Below are 22,726 nucleotides of genomic sequence, written 5' to 3' on the forward strand. Positions count from 1 at the left end.
CTGCTAGGAGCCAGCACCTGCATTCACTCACCACATACGCGTTGAGCAACTACTCTGTGTCCAGCCTTCTAAGCGCAGGCTGCATCTGTGGGCAAACAAAAGTCCCTGTGCTTGTGCAGTTGACAATTTAGTGGAAGGAGGTGGAAAATAAGCACCATAAATAACAAAATTATCACACAGTATATCAGAAGGTAGTAAGTGCAGTGGGAAATAAGACAAGGGGTTGGTCAGGGAAAGAGGGGTTGTTAGCTAGGAAGTGCGAGTTGAAGAAAGACTCCAAGGTTGAGGGTGACACTGAGGAATGGGTGCAGCCTTGGGACCTAGGTTCAAATCCCACCTCTTTCTGGCTGTTAACCTTGGCATTTAACTTCTTTCGTCATTTTAAACTCCTGGTCTGCAGGAACAATACCAATCAATTTGGGTGGCAGCGGTCACTGCGAAGGGAACACCGGGGCTGTAGAGTCCAATCTCAGTTTGAATATCACCTATGCTTAGGGAGCACCGCAGAGTGAGACTGACAGGGATTCAACCCAGGCTATGGCACTTCCTAGCTCTGTGAACCTGAGCAAGTTGCCTTACTTCTCTGTGCTTAGTTTTATCATCTGTAAAATGGGGGTTTATAGTGAGGTTCATATGAATTAACTTATGTAACACACACATATTAAGCACTCAATAAATGTCAGCTCTTAGTACTACTTGCTACGGTCTGAATGTGTCCCCCCAAAATTCGTATGTTGAAACCTAATCCCTGATGCGGTGGTTATTTGGAGGTGGGGCCTTTGGGAGGTAAGAAGGTCATGACAGTCAAGCTCTTGTGAATGGGATTTGCGCCCTTTAAAAGAGGCTCCAGAGTGCTCCTTCAGCCCTTTCACCATGGAAGAAGACACAGTGAAAAGACAGCCGTCCATAGACCAGGAAGCTAGTCCTCACCAGCAATGAATCTGCCAGCACTTTGACCTTGGACTTCCCAGCCTCCAAAACTATGAGAAATAAATTTCAATTTGTTTAAGCCACCCAGTCTAGGGAATTTTTATTACAGCAGCCCAAAGAGACTTAACAGTCTGTTACCACTTAATAGATGGATGACCCTGGGCAGGTTTCTTAACCTCTTTGAGCCTTCATTTCCTCAGATGAAGAAGAGCATTATAATATCTGCCTCACAAGGTTAATACAAGGATTAAAGGCGATTTTACATACACACACTCACACACACATGCATGTATGCAGGCAGTATGCTAAGTTATTCACGCATCTCATAATCTGCACCTGAGACATGTACTATTATTATTCCCACTCAACAGACAAGGAAACAGAGGCAAGAGACTGGATATGTAACTTGTTCCAGGTCACATGGCTGGTCAAGAGGTAGTGCCAAGTTTGAACACTGGGGGCCTGGCTCCAGAGCTGTGCTCTGCACCCCTGGGCTGGACCTCAGTCCCTCCAACACACCAGGGCTGCCTCGAGTGACAGCTGGCTTCAGCTGACACTGTCTTGGCTCACCTCCACCCTTCCCCACCCAACTCTCAGTCTGGTGTCCTCAGCACCATCCTCCCTTAGATCTTCCACCCGCAGGCCCTGCAAGCCTCCACGTGTGCAGCCCTGCAGCCTGGAGACTCGGAGGTAGAGAGGCACGCCCAGCCCCATCACCTTTTAATCTTCGCGCTGAGAGAAGGGGATGATTAGTTACATCTTGCAGACAAAAACACGGAGGCTCAGAGGGGTGAGGTGATCAGGCTAGCATCACCCAGAAGGGAGGCAAGTGACTCAATCCCTGGACTGTCTGACTCCCATGCCTTTGACTCCCACCTAGGGGACGACAAAGGACCCCTCAGACCCCTGCATGTCTACTCCTGCCTGGCAGGCAGGGGCACCTCTTAAAGATGGAATTCCAGTTATGGCCCTCCTGTGACTTCCTTGTACTCACAGTAAAGGCCAGCTCCTTGCCCAGCAGCCACACTGGCCACCTCCCCATCCCTAGCTACTCTAGGTTTCCTCCGGCCTCCCAGCCATTGTTCCCGCGGTGCTCTCCGCCTGGAACAACTCCCTCCGGGCTCTCCCTTTACTTAGCTCCTACCCACCCTTCAGGTCTCAGCTAAACACCCAACACTCTCTGGCCCCCGACACCAGGGCAGACCCCCAGTCTGTGTTCTCATCTCTCTATGCATTTAAAAAATATATACGCATAAAAGCAACGTATTTTTGTGGTAAAATATACATAGCATAAAATTTGCCATTTTAAACATTTTTAAGTGAACAGTTCAGTATGCCCACATTAAAGTACATTCATGTCGGGATTTCCCTGGTGGCACAGTGGTTAAGAATCCGCCTGCCAATGCAAGGGACACGGGTTTGAGACCTGGCCCAGGAAGATTCCACATGCCACAGAGCAACTAAGCCCATGTGCCACAACTACTGAGCCTGTGTGCCACAGCTACTGAACCCCGTGGGCCTAGAGCCCGTGCTCCGCAACAAGAGAAGCCACCACAATGAGAAGCCCGTGCACCGCAACGAAGAGTAGCCCCCGCTCGCCGCAACTAGAGAAAGCCTACACAGCAACAAAGACCCAACACAGGAAAGAGAGAGAGAGAAAAAAAAAGAAGAAAGAAAGGAAAGAAAGAAAATTCATGTTATGGAACCATCACCACCATTCATCTCCAGAACTTTTTTTCATCTTCCCCAACTGAAACTCTGTACCCATTAAACACCAACTCCCCATTTCCCCTTCCCCCCGCCACTGGCAACCCCATTCTACTTTCTGTCTTTATGAATTTGGCCATTCTAGGTACCCCATGTAAGTGGAATCATTCAGTATTTGTCCTTTTGTGACTGGCTTAGTTCACTTAGCATAATGTCAAAGAACTTGTTGTAGCATGTGTCAGAATTTCCTTCCTTTTTAAGGTTGAAAAATACACTAAGTATACTCTCCGTGCACTTTTGCATCACCATTTGTCCTCATGCATGGTCTGCCTGGTTACTGTCAGTCTCTGCCACAGACTGTGAGCTCCAGGAGACAGGACCTTACCCCTCACGCTCACTGCTGAACCCCCCAGAGAACGCTGCCTGCTACGCAGAAGGCGCTCGTTGCGGATTTGTGCAGTGAATGAATGAACACTCTGAATGTTTCCAGGGTTCTCCCTTCCACCCTTTGCTCTCGCTCTGCCCAGGCGGCTTGACAAACCTGTCCTCAACTATGACTGCCAGGCCCCACTTCAGCACAGACCCATGCTTTCTATCCTGGGCCCCAGACCCACAAGTCCATCCCAGATCCTGCGCTTTCCCAGACCCACGCATCTGAACCTGAACTCACCCTCTTGCCCCACCTGTTCTAGGTAGCGCTCCTCTAGTGCCTTCATCGCCCAGGCCAGAGCCCAGGCATCACCCCGGGCTTCCCCACCTTGCCCCACACAGCCAACCAGTTACCATGCCTGGCCTGACCAGTCCACTTCCTAAATGTCTGTCCCCAACTCTCCCTCCCTGCAGCCTCTGGCCCGGTCGTGGCTTCTCCTCCCTTGCCTGACCTCAGTGGCCTTGGCCTCCTCTTCTGCTACCCCTCTTCCCAGCAGTCAGACAGATTTTGTAAAGCATGAGGGAGGCTACACATCACCCCTGCTCAAAGCCTCTTGGTAGTCTCCAGGGCGCTTGGTAGAGTCCAAACCCTCCTCCTGGGATCGAGGGTCCCCACCACGTGAGCTCTGCTGGCTCCCTCAGTGTCACCACAGGACTGACCCTTTGTGCTCTGTGCCGGCCACATGGACCCCTGAAAGTGCCAGGCCTCTCCTTACTCGACTTTGCACATGCTGTTCCTGCTGTTGAGAGGCAGGGTAGGAGGAAGCCAGCACCTCCTCCAGGGAAAATTCCCTGACCCCACACCTCCCCGGCGCCCCCCTGATGCCTTGAGAGCCCATATACTCAACTATGTCCCCAGCAGGACTGTCAGCTCCTGTGGCAGAGGCTTATCTCTTATTCATCCCTGTGTGTCCTGCACCTGGAACAGGGCCTGGCACAAAGCAGGTGCTAACATTTAATTCCATTCAACCAATATTTTTCCAGTCAATGAATAAAGTGAAGGCAGGGGGTGGGGAACCAGAGGGGATTCACAGATCCAAGCTCAGACCCAGGGCTGCCAAGGTGGGTGGAAGGACGGTAGGAGGAGGGAGCATCTGCCCTGGGGTGCCCCGGTCACACCAGCATTAAGGCCCCTCCCGCATTCTCTCCTGCCCTGGAGGGGGCTTCCTCCCATGGAGGAATGGGATGCCCCAGGGTCATTCCTCTCTAACTTCAGTCCCCTGTCCACAAAATGGGTTTGTTCCCACATGTCTGACAGCCACCTAGACTCAGAATGGTTGCTCTCAGGGACCCAGGCCAGGGCAGCCTCAAGCCTCACCTGCATCAGGGTGCGCAGTGACTCCACATACGACTGCTCTGTGTCCAGCAGGGTCATGGTCACATGCTTCCGCATGTCCTGGGGGGACAGAAGGCAGAGGATGAGCAGTGCCTTGTTCCTCTCACGCCCACCACCTTCAGTCACACGGGCCCAGAGAGCCCATCCATGCCCTCTCCCCGGTCTTCAAGGCCTGTCCTCCCCGCAAAGCACCCTGGACCCCCACTCTGCAGGTCTGTGCTCATGTGCTCCCCCTGCAGGCAGTGCCTCCTCCTGCAACTCAAATGCCTGCCTCCCCGGACTGTGCCCCTCAACGCTTGCCCCTCTGCTCCCATCCCCACAGCTACTGGCCGATCTGGAGATCTCCTGTTTACTTCTTGGCTCCCCTGTTGGGCTCCTGAAAATAACTCAAAAAAACCCAATAACTTCTCACATCTGTGAAAGTCAATGCCTCCAGGCCACCCCCCACTCCAGCTGCCAACTCTGAAAACCCCACCTTCAGGCTCAGCACTGTGGGGTCAGTCCCTACCTTGGGCTTCACACCATTCCAGAAAGTCAAAAATGTCACCTCCTGCTACATATGAAGAAAAGGTGGCCCAGAGAGGTAAAGTCAGTGCTGAATGTCATGAAGCAAGGTGCGGGCAGGGCTCAGCCACTCTCAGACAAGCCTGGATCCCAGTTCACTCAGTAAAAGAGGCTACCTGAGACTTACTCCACACCAGCCACTCTTCTCAGCAGTGTGCATTATTTCACCCTTTCGACCACTCTGGGAGGTATATGTGATTATTCTTCCCATTTTAAGGATGAGGAAAAGGAGATCCAGGCATCAACACCTCCATGCTGAGGCTCTGAGGATCTGCATTATGGAGTCCCTAAGGGGTCAGACTCTGCACCCACACACCCAGGGACAAGGTGCATATCCCTGACAGGGCAGCCCATATTCTGTGGGAAGGTTTTGCTGGAAGTCAGTCTAAGGATGCCCTCTCTGTGTTCCACCCCCTGGGACTCAGCTTACCTACTGCCCCCTGCCACCAGTTTCTATGCCTCTGGCCCGCTCCTCCTCCAGGAAGCCTTCCCAGGGGGCGCACCTCCAACAGATGCCCTTCCCAGGAAAGGACTCCACTCTAGGTCTCCTCCAAGCCCTGGAGTGGTCCTGAGCAAGGTCCCAAACTCCCCAGGGCCCAGACCTCTGGGGCTTATACTTCCCTCTCCACTCTCCCTCCCAGTCCCCTCAGCTTGGCCTCAGCTGGAGTCTGGGCTCCAGCCATCAAGGCCTGCTAGTCTGCGTGGATGCTCTTTGCATGTGGCAGTGCCATGGTGGGTTGTCCATGTCTGACTAGAAGGGCTCAGCCCTTCTAGTCCCCACCCTTGGGAGCCCCTCAGGGTAGGGACTCAACCAGTGGAGCTGCCTTGGTCACTACTGCACCCAGGGTATGTCTGCCGAGTGTGCCCAAGTGCCGGGCCGGTCCAGCCTGCCTGATCCAGCCACTGCTCATCCCTCTGCTTGCGGACACCTTAGGTCCCCCCACCCCCCGACCCAGGGACTCAGGGATCATGCCTGTCCCCAAGCCTGTACTATGACAAGGCATACTTAGAAAAGTGGTCTCCTCTGCTAGGAACTCAGGGGTGGGGGTGTGAATGACACCCCCTTGGGGGAGGGGAAGAGGCTGCCTTGCCCCACCCCTCAGCCCTGTGCTCTGATGGGTGAGAAGGCACTGAACCCTGCCTCAGAGCCCCAGCTACAGCCAGACCATCTATCCTCAGTGCTTCTGAGGCCTTTAAAAAAACCGGGGCAGCTTCCAGTAGGAGGCAGCACCAGTTAGGCCCACCCTAGGATGGAGAGCTTGGGAGAGCATCAAGGGCCAGAAGGGCCTCCCAAGGAAAGGCCCAGATGCCCCATCTCCTGCAGGGACACCTCAGCACTTCACAGATATGGATGGCCTCATTTCAGCCTCACCCTCATAGCTCTGTGACAGGACTTGTCATCTCCACTTCACAGGTGAGGAAGTCAAGTCAGAGAAGTGACCTGACCTGTCTGGGGTCACACAGCCAGTGACTGGCAGAGCAGGGACCTGAGTCTCTTCAGCCCCCTCAAGCTGAGCCTTCGGGCCCAAGAATCCGGAGTTCACACTCTGACCAGCCAGCCGTGGGCCACAGGGTCCTCAGCCTGGCCCTTACCAGCTGTGTCACCTTGGGTGGTCACTTAACCATCTGGGCTTCCACATTCTCCTCTATGAAATGGAACAAATAATACCTTCCTCCTAGGGCTGGGAAAGCAAGGAGCTGGGGAGCGGGGCAGCTCTCTCCACACACCAGGTCTTTCAGGTCCATTCTTTCTCTGCCTCAGCGAGGCTGTTTATCGACATCCGTCTCCCTGCTGAACAGGGAGCCCCCTGACGGTAGGACCAGGCCAGGCTCAGTACTGGGTGGTACAGCCACCACCCTCCACCTCACTTTCCCAGCCCAGCCCTGCCAGGCCCAGCAGTGAGGGTCATGGGCAGGGAGGCCTCCTAAGGGAGGCAGGGCTGCTGCTGGGCCTCATGGCCCGGGGCTGGGGTAACTCTCGCAGGGAGGCTGACGCCGCAACAGCCGCCTTTCCCAGCCTCCTCCCTGCTTGAAAGCTCAGTGGGTTGTCACTCAGCTGTTAGGTAGAGGTACGGAAAACAAGGCCATCTCCCTGTCACTGCATCCAGCACCCCTTCCACACGTGCCCAGACACGGGTGTGAGTGTGAGTGGGGGTGGGGCTGGGGGCCAGGGCAAGCGGGAGGCAGGCAATGCAGCTGTCAGCCAGGTCAGCAGGCCCACCTGTTCTGGGCGGGACAGCCCGGGTGGCCCAGCCTCCCCCAGAGCCTCTCACCCCTCAACAGCCCCATCCGCAGACCTTCGCTGCATGGGGCACTGAAGGGGGAGAGGGATACGGGGCCAAAGGCATGTCACGCAGGAAGACAGAGGAGGGCCTCTCCTACAAGTATAATTGGGACATCATGACCCAAAGCCCGAGACTCCTCTATACACGGCGTGAAGGCAGAGATACGTGTACACGCAGAGAAGCCGTAAAGACCAGACTCCCCGCAAAGAGAAAAAAAATGCAGCCAAGTCACCCGGCTGAGAACCAGGTCCTTCAGTCCAGAGACTTGAGGCAGTGGAGAGAGATACATACAATACAGCACGGGGAGGAGGACAAAACCACAGTCCTCACTGGAGCCCAGGAGAGTGGAACAATCAGAGTCCAGCTCCAGAGAGACACACAAAGGCATAGAGACAGCCTGTGAAGCCTCCCCCTCCCCCGCAGGGGAACACACCACCGAGCCAGGAATGGGGACACCACCACTGCCACCCCAGCATGACACCACCCAGGCCCAGCGAGCCCAGTGGCAGGGTTAGGATGGCAAGGGGGAGGGGCGCAAAACTGACTACCTCCTACCCCCCAGCACATACATTCATCTGGGGATTGCCTCAGGCCTGAGATGGAGGCTGGAAAAAACCTCTCCCTGAGCCTATGGGTCCAGGATACATACCCCTGGTGACAGCCCCTGCCTCCACGCAGACCTATATCGCATGCTTAGTGCCACTAGGCCTTGCCAAGGCTGGGTCTCAGGGTGCAGGCCTCCCACCCCCGCTGAGCTGGCTAGCCCTTCTGCCATCCCAAGTTTGCATTCTGCTGGCACCAAACCTCAGCGTCCTGCCAGCTACACCACCCCTGCCAGGGCTCCTCACAAACCTTCAATCTCCCTGCCCCCATCACTGGTCATTGAGCCCCCAGCCCCACGGCCAGGCGGCTGGGGTGCCGGATCAAAGTTTCCGGCCCTGAGCCCCAGCATCTGCCGGTGCCTCCCCCAGTCAGGGTCATCTGAGCTCTAGACCTTGGCCCTGGTCCCTCGCTGCCCCTCCCCCTCCCCGTACCTGGGCCTCCCCGGGCTCAGCAGCGTCAGCGCTGCTGCTCCCTCCGGCGGGCTCCCCGGAGGCGGAGGCGGAGGCGGAGGCGGAGGCGGAGGCGGAGGCGGCGGCTGGGCCCAGATCACGCATGTCTTCCAGCGCGATGGTGAACTGGGCCAGGGTCTTCACCATCTGTAGCATGCGGCCGGCCTGCCGCCGGGGCAGGGGCGCCGGGGCGGCGGGGGTCTACGGGCCCCCTCCCTCCCACCGACGCTCCCTCCGGGGGCTCAGCCGGGCCGCAGCGGCGGTCGCGCGGTGTCAGTTCCAGCGTCGATCTGATGGCGGCGGCCGGGCCCGCGGCGGCGCTGTTGCCTCCTCCGCTCGAGTGCGCCCGGCGAGCCCCGCGCGCGGCGGCGCTGGCGGCGCGGAGGTGGGGGGGGAGTCGCCCGCTCCCGGGCCACCCCCCTGCTTCACGCGGCCGCATCTCCCCCAACACGCAAAGGACGCCCGACCTCGACCCCGCCGCTCCGCCATACAGAGGTGTCAGCTCTTGGGCCCACCTCCCTCTGAGGACACAAGTCCGCGCACATCCGTGGACAAAGGCGAGTACACTCGAAAACACGCACTTTTTGTCCACACCTGTATGCACGGAGGCACAGGCAGTGGCATGCAAATACCTACACAGAACAGGCCCACATACATGGATACCTGCCCTCGATCCTCGATTAGGAAACACGCCTGGGTCAGAGCCAAGGGCACACACAACAATATAGTTCCATACAAACCTGAGCCCTGACACACAAGAAACCCACCCAGGGCTGCACACAGTGACATGTGCTTCTGTGTTCACACAACTATAACCAGGCAAAAATAGGCACACAAATTTAGGGATGTGCACACATACACATCCCTGGGAATTGCTGCTGTCCTCCCGTCCAAGGGCAGAGCACTTCCACCATGGAGGGGGGGCTACCAGGGAATGGGGTCCACCATGAGTCATCCCTACTCCCACCCCACCCAGCTGACCTGTGTCCTGTGCTTGAGACACTCCCAGAGGGTTCCAGTCCTGTCCCTCTCCACCCCATCCCACTACCCCCCCCCCGCCACGTGGAGTGGCTCAGGCATTTACACCCTCTGCCCCACACCACCACCAGACTGTGCTCCAGGATGTCTCCTGGCAGGGTCCTCAGGACCTGTTCCTCAAATCCCAGGTGATGCCTGAACCTATTCCAGACTCACTTAATCATGACGGGGGCAGGGTGAGCTTAGTTTTGCACCAGCTTCTACCCTCACCAAGGGACTCTGATGTACCCTGAAGCTGACCCGGGGACTCATACTCCCCTAGTGTACTGAGGGCTCCCACACTCACCAAACCCCCAACTGACACCCTCCCCCAAAGCTGCTTCCCCCAGGGTTTTCTGTGCAGTGGAGACCTTCTGAACCCATCAACAAGCCAGTCCCAGCTCCACCTTGCTTGATATCCCTCCCCTGCCACTTCTGTTATAACTCCTAGAAACAGACCGGGCTCTCTCCTGCCCCAGGGCCTTGGCCCATGTCTCTTCCCTCTCCTACAAGTGCTTTTTCTTTTCCTTTAAGACTAGTCTTAGCACAAATGTCACCTCAGGGAAGCCCTCCCTGATCCTCAGATTAGGTCAGGTGCACTGCTCATGCTTTCGGAGAGCCTCAGTTTTTCTTAACCAGGTATCATAGTTTGTAATTACACATCTGAGCAATTGCTAGATTGATGCTCATCTCTTCCCAGGGGACAGCAGGTTCCCCAAGGGCAGGGTCCACGTCCCTTTTGCAAGCCATAGGACTCTGCACATAGATGCCAGCTCATGACAATTAACTCCAATAACACCACCTCCTCCCTTCTCCCCACACACCAAGCAGTCACCACCGAAAGGCAAACCAGCCCATGCAGGTCCCTGCTTATAAAACTTCCCTGGCATCCCACGACACAGGATCAGCCCTTCCTGCTGGCCCTCACAGCCTCTTATCCTGTTCTGCCCCACTGCCCACCCCATCCCCCTGTTCGGCCCTCAACCAAGGTGAGTCCACACCCCACACCCCTGGCTAGCAGTGGCATCTTCAGAGAGTCCCAAATAACCAACACTAAAATCTTAACTCCCCAACAGACAATCCGCAAGTAGCCGACAATGAAGACAGGCAAGGGAATTCCAAGAGAGTAGCAAGAGAAAACCGGTGTGACCTGCACCTGGCAGGGGCTCCCAGAGCAGTGAGCACTACACAGACCGGGGGTGGGGGGTGGGGGGTGGGGGGGATGCTCCCAGAGCCCGACACCAGATGGGTGCTCCCTAAGTTCGTGCTGCATAATGAGAGGACAATCGGTGAACCCATTTGTCTCTCCTGGGTCACATGAGGGCCCCGCCCAGAGTAACTCTAGAGCCAATCGGCTGAGAAAGAATGATGCAGGCAAGAGTGTGTCCTCTGCGCAAACTCCCTTCCTGGTCCCTCTATGGCAGTGGTTCTCAAAGTGCGTCCCTGTGGAACTCATGGGAACCGTGTTAGAAACGCACATTCTCAGCTTCCCTGACACCACCCTACTGGGATGGAGCCCAGCAATCTGTGTACGGGCAGCACAGAGCCTTCAAGGCCAAGAGCCTGCCTGGCCACCACATCCCCAGAGCGGGTACTTGCCCAGCCGCTTCTGCCCCACAGATGCGGAAGTGAGGGTCTTCCAGGAGGGCCCCAAGCCCTCTTCTGCCTCTTGTCTGTACCGAGGAATCCCGTGAGACCCCCCATCTCTCACCCTCCGAATGGGGTGGATTGTGGACTTCCCTGGGGGTGGGACCTGCTCCCCTTCCTCCTCCTCTTGGGCTCATCACATTGCAGAGGACTTGGAACAGCCAGACCAGTTGACTGAGTGATGATACGAGCAAGGAGGATGGACACCAGTCCAAATAGCCAGGTCCCAAAGATAATCCCACACTAGCACAAGGGCCTGTGGTCTGAAGGCCTCACCCCAGGCCCACTGCTTGATACTGCAGCTACTTAACCCACATTTGGCTTTCTCTCAGAACACCTCCTCCCCTATCTGACCCTCTCTCCAGCTATATGACCTGGGCCTTATTTCCTCTAAATTGTTGGGAGGTAGTGCACAGCTTGGGCTTGTTAGTGAGGTACACTCATTCCCTCACTCACTCCAGCGGGACCAGGCCCTGCAGAGATGAATCCATTCTGACCGGCACCCAGGAGCTCCCAGACAACACACAGGGTTCAGCAGAGGGAGTGGCCTCTGCCTGGGGGACTGGAGAGGAGGGGTATCCAGGGAGGGCTTCCTGGAGGAGGCAGGGTTTGAACAAGGTCCTAGGGTCAGGAGATTCAGAGGCATGTGGGTGCCCAGAAGGCAGAGTTCACCAGAGGCCCCAGCCCTGGAGAAGGGGGCGGGGCCTGGTGCTGAAGGCTTTGCTTGCTGCCGGCTGCTTCATTAATGATAGCTAATTAGATCCAAGCCCATTGCCATGGCAACACAGGGGCTGGTCGGAGTAGGGAAATGAAAGGAAGCTGAGAGAAGGAACAGGAATGCACAGCTGCTGAATCAGGGTGTCCAGGGATCACCCCCACAACACCACAGGTATCAGAGCCCCTCAGGGTGAGGTCAGCTGGGGTGGAGGCTGGAGACACCCCTGGGCAGGTCTGGTTCTGCTGTTGTTCCTCTGAGCTCCCATTTCAGACACTGATTTCCTTTTGGGTATTGGCAGTTGTTTCGAGTGAATCTGGCTCAGAATAGTTTTTGTTAAGTGTGTAAGGTAGTTGGTAAAGGCCCATCTAGCCCTCCTCTTCATACCCCAAACCCCACCACACCCCATGTACCTCCCTCCTCACCAAACAGCTTCCCTCCCCCTCCTCAGTCAGGGGAAGGCAAGAGGCAGGGATAGGAAAGGGCTCTGCTCCGCAAGGCCACCACCCCACTCCAGGAGCCAGCTGGGCACCCCCTGCCAGCCCTGGGGAACACGAATCCTCCCGACCCCCATCTAGTCTGCTGACAACTTCCCCATCTCTGAGGGAAGCCTAACAACCTGCTTGCCTACCTCTAGACACACTCCCACCCTGAGCCCCACCAAGACCACCTGCAAGACCTCTTACCCACTTGGGGCCACTTGTGCTGGACCAGCTGGGGGACCAGTGATGAAAAAGGACATATGGATGGACAAATGGATGGATAATGAGTAATGGCTGGATAAATGAAAGGGTGGCTTGATGATGGATGAATAAATAAACAGATGGAAGAACAGAATGATGAATCAACGACAAATCAACATAAATGGATACACAGACACATGGTCCAATGGACGAGAAGTTAATTGAGTTCTTATTTTATTCATCTGCTGATTAGCTTAACAAATATTTATTGAGTACCTTCCAGGTACCAAGCACTGTGCTGGGGACTTAAAGGTAAGAAAACAAGTCTGCGCCCTGCTGGGCACCACAGTCTACGTGGGAAGACAAGAGTTGAAAAAGAAATGACAAGTACAATGCAGGTTCAGGGGCAGCAGGTCTCATCAGGCTCCTGCAGGATGGGGAGGGGTCTCCAGCCTTTCACAAGTGCACAGCTCTAACATATTTGCCAGAAGAGTGTCTGGGCCCCAGAGCTGCCCAAATCAGAACACTGGGAATGCCATAATCTTAGAATCCTCACCATCACTAATGCAAATTGAACACTTTTCAGGTGTGAAAGCACCCCACCATTGCTTTCCAAGCCCTGGCTCCTTTAATCCCCACAGGAGCCCTATGTCAAGGGCTTTGATATTGTTACTCCCCCATTTTACAAACAAGGAAACTGAGGCTCAGGGAGTCACCAAATTGGTAAGGGGTGGAGCCCAGGTGGCTGCCTCCAGGTCCCATGCTCTTAAAACCACCACCTACCCTGGATAGAGCCCCTCTCCACCTCCCCTCAGGCTCCCCTGCCTCCCTGGTGCCGTGGTTGCCTGAATTCCCTTTCTCCAGCCTCATCTGTACTGAGACAGTGAGGCAAACATATTCTCCTGACCCAGGACGGATTTGGTAGAAAACAAAATGCTGTCCACAGGCAATGCTGGGATCACGGAGGATCCTCTTCCCTGGGAACTGCGCCCTGGCTAACGGCCCAGATGGACTGTCTGAGCTCCTGACCTCACTGATGTCCACGGGCATTAAGTTAGTACTGAATGTTCCCAACCTAACGTGCTATCCATTTTGCCGGTGGCTGCTGCCCTCCTCAGGTCCTCAGGTTCATCAATGAAATGAAAGTTCCAAAAGAGGGACTTCTGGGTATAGCCATTAAAAGGGCAGACTGTGGATGGAGCCAGACAGCTTGGGCTCAAATCCTGGCTCTACCACTTACTGGTGATGTGACCTTGAGCAAGACACTTCCCCTCTTGGGGCCTCAGTCTGTCCATCTGTTCCTGTCTGAGACCCCTTCCCTCTTCTTCCCATCATCCATCCCTTCCCACGTCATGGCCTGTCCCTTACAGACCCTCCCTTCTAGGAGGTGGAGCCTTCTCAAGGCTCCACAGAGTTCCCAGGCCTCAGGCAGCTGCAAGGACAGTGTCCAAGCCACAGGACTCCCTTGGGACTGGCTGTTCCGGGTGGGCCCCAGAATTCTGGGGAATGTACTTTGAGAACAGGAAGGAGAGATCAAGGGCCTAAGGAGTCCTTCCTGCCACAGGGCCACTGCCCTACTTAGGTTGGACCGTGTGCACCTGGAGGTGGGACTATGAGAGACACGATGCGTGTCCCAACTGTTCGGATTCATCCACGTGTCTGTGTATGCCCCTGCCAGTGGTCTTCTGTGGCCATATGACTACACAGCCCCTCTGTGGGTGATGGTCTGTGTGGTTCTGTGGCAGAGGTGGAAAGGGGCCACTTCAGTAAAAACCAAAACCAGCTATAGCTGAGCATTCACCATGTGCCAGGCATAGGTGAAGTACTTTACATCACTGTCTCAGTTATCCTCACGAGCACCCCAGGAAGGTGTGGTACACTGCATTTTTAGGTAGCTACCACAATACTTTCCATGCCACATGGTCTTCTTACAATGTGGCGTTGACACTCTTCCTACAGAGTGATGAGGTTTATGTTCCCTCTCCTTGAAACTGGGTGGACCTTTGTGACTACCTTGACCAACAGAGTACAGCAGAAGGGATACTGTGCGACATCCAAAGCTAGGCCATACACATGCCACGTACCTTCACGTTGCTCTCTTGGGTCACTCATTCTTAAAGGCCAGCGCCATGTTGTGAGGAAGCTCAGGCCGCATGCAGAGGCCATGCGTAGGGTACTCCAGCCAACAGCCCAGATGAGGTTCTACTCAAATGCCAGCAGAAGCTGCCAGACTTGTGAGTGAGCACGCCTTCAAGATGAGTCCAGCCCAGCTACTGTCTGATCGCAGTCGCACGAAAGACTCTGAGTAAGAACCACCTAGCTGAGGAAGCAGGCCCAGAGAGGCGAAGAAGCCACAGTTATGTAGCCAGCAAGTGGCAGAGCTGCGCTAAGAACCCAGGGTCTTTAATGTCCTGATGGGATGAATGAGGCAAGAGGATGCTTTCTGCACAGACCCAGATTCATCTGTTGGCCCAGTGCGGTCCATCTGGGACCCCAACCTCTGTAGCACTAGAAAATCTCACCATCCTTCCAGAAACTATCTCTGATGGCTGAACGGAGGACGGAGGGGGCAGCTCTCACTCCCTATGCTGGGGCTCAGGCCCAGCTTCTGGCAGCTCAACCATGCTGGCCTCCTTTCAGCCCAGAAGAGACACCCTACCCACTGTACTCCTGACCCCCTCACCTCAGGGAATGACATACATTCCCTATACCCTTGGTGGGGCCTTATTTTTTACTGCCAGCTCATGTTTAGCGAGGTGCTGTTTCTTATGTATTATCTCACTTAATCCTCACACCAATCCTCTGAGTTATATATCACTATTATCACCACTTTACAGATAAGGAATCAAAGGCTCTGAGAAGTGAAGTAACTTGCCTGAGGTAATGAAGTCGGATGTGGCAAAGCTGGGATTTGACCCCAAGTAATCAGCATATCAGAGAAGTTGAGTGACTTCACCAGGGTCACAAAACACATAAATGAGGAGTTAAGCCAAGCCAGAGCACCTAGAATTAGATGGCAATGGGCTATATATCCTCTTCTCCGGATGACTGGAAATAGAGATGAAAGTAGGCAAATAGGAGGAAGGTCTCTGTGTCTGTCTCGCCCACCCCCCGCCTCGCCACTATAATGTTCATAAAAGCAGAGACCAGGTCTCTCCATGTTCACAGCTGTGTGCCTGAAATACAGTAGGTGCACCATACATATCTGATTGACTGACTTGCTCTGTGACTTTAGCCAAGTTGCTCCCCCCTCTGGGATTCAGTTTCCCCTCTGTAAACAAATGAGGGAGGAAGGAAGGTGCAGGTGGACTCTAAATTCCCCACCAGGCTCCCTGAGGGAGGTGGGTAGGTGAGGTCATGCTCAGAGATGGGGCATGGACAGCTTGACCTTCCTCCCTGATTGCAGGCGCCAGGATCCAGCCTTCTGGCCTAAGTGAGGAAGCTGGAGCTCCAGAAACTGCACTTCCTCTAGACACCCAGAGGTGGCAACAGAGGCCCGCATGGCAGGGGCTGCGGCGCATGTGGTTTGAATTTAACTCCAGTCTTGTTTCATGTGGGTTTTTTCCCCTTCTTCTCTGCCCTCCAACAACCACGCCTCCCCTTCCTTAATTTCAAGAAGATACAGCTGGATCTTCCAGCCTGGGAAGGAAGAGTTTCTTAACATTACGCATAATGGCCAGAAGCAGGAGGCGGGGGTTAGGGGGTAGGTGGACAGACAGACGCCAACAGATGTGAAAAACATCTCCTGAAGAGCTAGTAAGCTCTGAATTTACTCACCTCCAGGGCCCAAGAGGTTGGGACTGTCATCTCCATTTTACAGGCAGAGAAACCAAGACCCAGATCTTCTGGGTCCCACACCTGAGTGGTGATGTGGGGTGGGGTGGCGGACGGGCAGGAATACCATTGGGAATCTGATGAAGCCTTCAAGTAGGATCTGCTAAATCTGGCGACCCTGGCTCCCAGGAAAAGCACCCACGCACCGCTGTGCACACTGCTGCTCGTAATAGTGGTCTGGCCCCTGGTCCCAGCCCTGGCTCAGAACTTGTGGATGAGGTCTGCTTCCAGAGCCCTCCCATACGAGCTCTAAAAATTACTTCCTCCAAAATGTCTAAACCTTGCTCAGCACAGAACACTGTACAGGGAATCGAGACCATATGGTCTGGGCCCAGCACCATCATCTTCCAGCTGTTTCAAACATCCCTTTCCCTCAGCCTTCAAAAATGAGGATGAACACCTACTGCACAGCAGGTGCTCTGCAAAGGAAGGCTCCCTTCCTTCACCTCCACCCACTCTCCAGCATACAGGGAGGCTGGGGTGAGGGATCGTGGGAACGGAAGTTATACACTGCCTGTTTCCAGCCCCTCCTGTTCCCGCCCTCCTTCCCTCGAACCCAGGCACAGTGGGAGGTGGGGGGTTCCATTTGTGTGTGTTGTTCGGGTGGGATGGGGTGTCCTGCCTCTAGAGCGGAAAATGATTCACTGGGCTGTGGGCCAGGCACCCTGGGAAAGGCCAGGCCAGCCTCAGGCCAGAGCCCTAGGGAGCCAGGAGGCAGGGAGGAGGGGGCAGGGCTTGCCTGATCTGGAGATATAATCCTGGGGGCTCTCAAAGCTCCGCAGCCAGAAGAGGCCATCTTCCCCACGTACCACAGTGCCAGAAATTCTACTCAGACCAACAAAGGCCCAGGGAAGCTTGAGGTGTTATCAGCTCCTACAAACCTACTCATCTGACCTCTGTTCTAAGCACGGACGCTGCTGGAACAAGGCAGAGGTGCTCCCTTCCCTTTGGAGCTCACAGACTTCAGTATGCATGCCTAGAACAGAGCCCACCAATAGTAAGTAAAATACATCTTTGTGAATCAGTGGATGAAAGAAGCAAGCATCAGTGTAATGAATGTGCACAGCAAGTTTAGAATGTCCATGGTCAACCCTCCCTTGAAGGAGGGAGCCAGAGAAGGGACTGTTCTTTCCCATTCTACATATGGGCACTGAGGCCTGGAGAGGAAAGTGTCTCCTGACTCCGAGGGTAGCAGGCAGTCAGCTGAGGCTAGAACCAGGCCCTTGGGGCTCTGCTACCACATCTTGTGCAAAAGGACCCAACCAGCTGGAAGGCATTACGGTCTCCACCTCCCTTGCCCCTACCCTATTCTAGGACCCAGGGGACACTCCCAGGAAGGGAGCAAGCTCTATCGTCAGTCACTCTGGCCCTAGAGTGAGCTCTGGTGACCCTTGCCCAACTCAGAGGCCAGGGAAGCCCCTCCCATCACACCAGACAACTGTAGGGTGGTTGAGATGCGCAAGGAGAGTGACCATGCCCTGCTCAACGATCCCTCCATCCCAGCCTCGAGGGGGCTGTCACTGGGCTGGGGCCATGCTGGCAGAAGTGGTCTCTGCCTTGGCTGACAAGAGGCAGCCTCGGCTTCTAAGCCTTGCTGCACTATATCAGCAACTAGTGACCAGCCGTAATGCCTGTGTGCACGTGTGTGTGTGTGCGTGTGTGTGTGTGTGTGCGTGTGCGTGTGTGTGTGTGTTGGGGGGGGTGGTACACAACAAGATTCATAGCTAAAGGTCAGCCTGAGCCAGATCTAGGTTCCACTCTCACAAGGCATCGGGGCTAGGACCACCACTGCCAGGAAGCTGCCCTGACAGTCCAGACCTGCCAACTCCCCTCCTTTTCTGAGCATCTTGGGTTTCTGGAAGGGCAGCCTTGAAACCTCAGACTTTCTCTAGGCTTACTATCGTAATATTGACAATAAGGGGCACCACTCAGAACTTCACAGTTTACAAAATGCCTGCAGGGCCTAATTTCATCCGATCCTCACAGCAACTCAGTGGGGAACCAAGGCTCAGTGAGGAGCCATAAGTTGCTCAGGTTCTCAAGACTAGGAGGTGGTGGGGCTGGGGCTCAAACCACGCCCCCTCTTCCACTGACCTGCCGTGGGACTCTGGGTAAATCACTTAACCTAGCTGTGCCTGCAAACAGGAAGACAGCAATGGCATACAAATAGGAGTTGATCTCTCTTGAGGGGTGCCTATGTGCTGCTTACAGGTATTTCTTTTAACCTCGAGATAAGCCAAGGGGTCAGGATATCCACATCTATTCCACAGAGCAGGAGAGGGGACCCCTTCCAGCCCAAGGGAGTAACCCAGATAGCAGCCCAGGCCCCCAGCACAAGGAGGACACTCATACTGCCTTCTTCACAACAGTGGGAACTGACCACAGGGTGAAGTGAATTGTGCACTTATGCAGCTGTTTCAAATGCCATGGAGAAACGTTCAGTGTAATATTAAATGAAAGAAGCAAGGAGTATATATACCACACCATCTAAGCGTCATGAAATACATATATGTATATGCCAAGAGAAAAGCCTGCACTGATGGCTGCCCTGACCTCTGGAAAGCCCACATCTGTGCCTCAGTTTCTTCATCTGAATAATAGAGAATATAAAGGGCTTACTTAGCACAGTGTCTGGAACAAAGATCTCTCAATAAATACTGGCTGTTATGAATAACCAGAGAACCTTAGAAGGCAGGTCATCTCAGAGGTAATCTGGACCAGCCCTCTCCCAGGGCAGGCATCCCTTGGCAGCTCTTTCTTGCATACCCCCAGGACCAAGGAGCTCACCCCTTACAATGGTACCCTGGTAGCTCCTTCTATTATGGGCAGGTCTGCTTGGGAGAAAGCCCAAGCTGGGCTGGGCCCCTCAGTCCCTGGGTGGCCTTAGCATTGGATGGTGGTGACCTTGGGAAGGATCATCCATCTCCCATTCTAAATCCTCTGTCTTAGACCTTCCTATGGGGCAGTACTCCAGGTGCAAGGTTGGGAGGGGCTTTCTGGGTGGCTCTCTTGTCCCCAGCCCAGGAGACCACTTCTGTCCTTCCCACTGTCTCTGGGATAACTGAGAAGCATTTGCTGCAACACTTCGTGCCTCTTCCATTTTCTCCTTTGGAAAACAAAGAGAAGCCAGCTGGGTCTGACCTCCTCCCTGCCCCACCCCCAACCCCTCCATCCCCCAGGGGCGGGAGGCCCTCTCTGCCTCCTCCCTGAACTAGTGGAGAACCCCAAGAGGAGGGGCCCTGTGAGCTGGCTGTTGCCATGGCAACGGCAGCCCTGGAATTTGACCACTGGGGCCCAGGAGTGGGGGGTGGGGAGTTGGTACAGGCCATGCTGGGGGCAGGGAGGAGGGTCCAGAGGCCCAGGAAAGCCAAAAAGAGCAAAGGCAGAGCAGGGGTCCGGCTCCTTCCATGGCCTCAGTTTCCTCATCTGTAAATGGGAAGAGGCTTGGACCTCAAGATCTCTCTTTCCAGCTCTAATCTAAACTGGAATCTGGGTGAGGGCTAGGGGTGGGGGAAGTAACCAGAGCAAGGTCAGTTGCCCCTTTGATGGACAGAGACCCCAGGGGACAGAGACTCGTCCCAGGTCACATAGCAAGTCCAGAGCAGTACCAAGACTAGACCCTGGGGGGGTGGTCTGTCCACTGTGGCTTCCCTATTTCTCCACTGGAGAGGACGAAGGATGCCTGCTTCATGTCTCGGGGAAGAGGCCCTCCAGGAATGGCTATGGCTGGGCTGGGCCCACAGTCCTGAGACAACAATGTGCCTACCCCAACAATCCCCTGCATTCCTGGACCCCGCAGGCTGGCAGAGGGCCTGCCCCCCACAGCCCCTGCTTGCAGTGCCAGGCTGCAGTGGGTATTTTTATTTTTTTAAATTTTTTTGTGGTACGCAGGCCTCTCACTATTGTGGCCTCTCCCGTTGCGGAGCACAGGCTCCGGACGCGCAGGCTCAGCGGCCATGGCTCACGGGCTCAGCCGCTCCGCAGCATGTGGGATCTTTCCGGTCCGGGGCACGAACCCATGTCCCCTGCATTGGCAGGCGGACTCTCAACCACTGCGCCACCAGGGAAGCCCTGCAGTGGGTATTTTTAAATGGGTGCCCGCCCCTCTCTGCCTTCCCGCCTGACCACTCCAGGAACACAGTGAATTCTGCTGCCAGCCCCACTCCCTTTCAGCCAAGCCTGAGTGGGGGCTAGATCCACGGCCATCCTCTGTGTCCCTGCCTTCAGACAGCCCTCTCTTGCTGCCTCCTTCCTCACAGTCAATCCTGGGATCAGGGTGATCTCCAGGGCCCCTTCAGCCATGATAGTTTAGGCCCAGAGAGGGATGGGACTTGTCCAAAGTCACACAGCACAGATGAGGATTTGGGAATGCTATGCCACCAGCCTGTGCCCCACCTCTAACTGTCCATCAAGTTATACTGGTGCTGCCCCAAGGCTTCCTCACCCTCACCTCTCTGACATTGATCCTCAACAGCCACAGCCTTGCTCCCCCAGGGGGTCCTCACCTACCTCAGAAAGATGCTCCCATTCTGACCAAGTCACTCCTGAGCTTAAAATGCCAGCCGTCTGGGAGAAAAATAGAGTTGGAACCGTAACTCACACTGCACACCAGGGTAAATTCCAACTGGATCGAAGATTTAAATGTAAAACAAAACAAGAAAACATAAAATACCAGAAGAAAGCATGGGAAAATTGCTTTATAAGCTTGGAGAGGGATAGGCCTTCCTAACCATGACTCCCAATCCAGAAGCCATAAAATAGAAACTTGATAAATTAGACCACATAAAAATAAAAACTTCTGCATGGCAAAAATACACTATAAACAAAGTCAAAAGTCAAGTGACAAGTCAGGAAAAAATATTTGCAATTCATAACCCAGACAAAGAACTAACCTCCTTACTATTTTAAATGTTCTTATAAATTGGTAAAACAAAAGGCCAACAGCCCAACAGGAAAATGGGCAAAGGATGCAAACAGTTCACAGAAAAGAGAATCCAAATGTCTCTTGGATATGCGAAAAGATGCTCAGCCTTACTCATTATAAAATAAATGCAAATTAAATACACGGAGATACCATTTCACCCATCAGACTGGGAAAACACCCAAAGGTCTGACTTGGTGAGGCTATGAGGAAGAGGTCTCTTTCTCAGGTGGTGGACCCCCGTGGAGAGCATCAAAATTAGAATCACACATACCCTCTGTCCCAGCAATTCCATTACCAAGAAACTGCCCTAAACGTACACCAGCCCCCATACAAAATAACCTATGAAAAAGCTCATTCACTGCAGCACTATTTGTAACAGCAAAAGACTGAAAATGACCGAAATATCTTTTAAAATGTGGTTAAATACAGTTCGGTAATCTGTGCCATGAGACACCACGCAGTACAAGAAGGAATATGGAAGCTCTCAGGACACTGAAAAGGCAGATCTGCAAGCGATACTCAGTGGAGAGCAGTGTGGACCGTGTGCCATCATCTGTGTGGCAAGTGGGGAAAGATGGTGCATTTGCTGGTGTTTGCACATAAAAGGATTCACAAGAACTAATAACCGAGTGTCCCGAGGTACGGCAGGGTGGCTACTGGCGGGAAGGAGACTTTTTACCCGTTCTAATTTTTCCTAACCATGTGAATAAATTATCTATTCAAAATTTTATATATATAGACTGAATTTTTTAAAAACTTCACCTCACAGTCTGGCCTTTAAGCTTGCTCCAGGCTCACATCTCAGCTTTGAACAGCCTTTGCAGCCCTCATCCTCCTTCTCTCCCATCAAAGGCTTTGCTGCAGCCTCTTCCTCATGAACCATCCCTTCTTTATGCCCCCTCCTGGGTAGGAACCCTCTGGGCTCCCCCGGCCACCGCGCATCTCTGTCCCAGCCCTGATCACCCCTGGGATCCCTATCTGTTTATGTGTCTGCACACTGCCCTGTGTTCCTGCCTATATACAGGACTGAGTCCTGAGGGGCTCTGGGTGAATGAAGACCGAATGGAAGAATGGGGGCTGCTCTGGAACACTGAGTTTAAAGCCTTTGTTTCTGCTTTCTCTCTCCATTCTAACTGGTCTCCTCTTGGACAATTCCAGTCCCATCTGTGAGCTCCTCCAAGACGCTCTCCCTGCCCACCCTGCAGTCATAGAAGGGCTCGGCACTCCAGTCCTTTCTGCAGAGAATTGCTAAAGTCCTCCTTCACAGGCCACCTCCCCACCCACCCACTCCTTAGGTTGAGCGACCTCAGGGCTGGGCTTTGACTCAACCAGAGTGTGGACATGAGTCCCCAGCCTGGATGAAGGCCCAGAGGCTAGAACTTGCTGGGCAACCCTGGCAATCCTGCTCCTCTCTGGGCCACAGATACCATCTGTAAAGTGAGGTGGGCAACAGGCAGCTTTACAGCAGGGTGAGGATTTCTGCCAGTGAGAATCCAGCAGAGCCCCAAGCCCACAGGATCCCACCCCATATCTGTGTATCCCCTTAGCTCTGTTCCTAGGGCAGTTGCCTGGTGGGGCGGGGAGAATTTTGAGCCTCCCCTGG

At 54.4% G+C, this 22,726-nt stretch overlaps 1 protein-coding gene across 1 annotated transcript in view; it reads right to left on the reverse strand.

The window, feature by feature from the left end:
- Positions 1–22,726, reverse strand: part of ARHGEF17 (Rho guanine nucleotide exchange factor 17) — a 56,149-nt gene that overhangs the window by 14,330 nt on the left and 19,093 nt on the right. Inside the window, exon 2 of the mRNA XM_065882268.1 lies at positions 4,385–4,462. Coding sequence (XP_065738340.1) covers positions 4,385–4,462 — 78 coding nt within the window. The remainder of the gene's footprint in view (positions 1–4,384; positions 4,463–22,726) is intronic.

This window comes from Phocoena phocoena, chromosome 8 (genome assembly GCF_963924675.1).
Source record: "Phocoena phocoena chromosome 8, mPhoPho1.1, whole genome shotgun sequence".
NCBI classification, from domain to species: domain Eukaryota; kingdom Metazoa; phylum Chordata; class Mammalia; order Artiodactyla; family Phocoenidae; genus Phocoena; species Phocoena phocoena.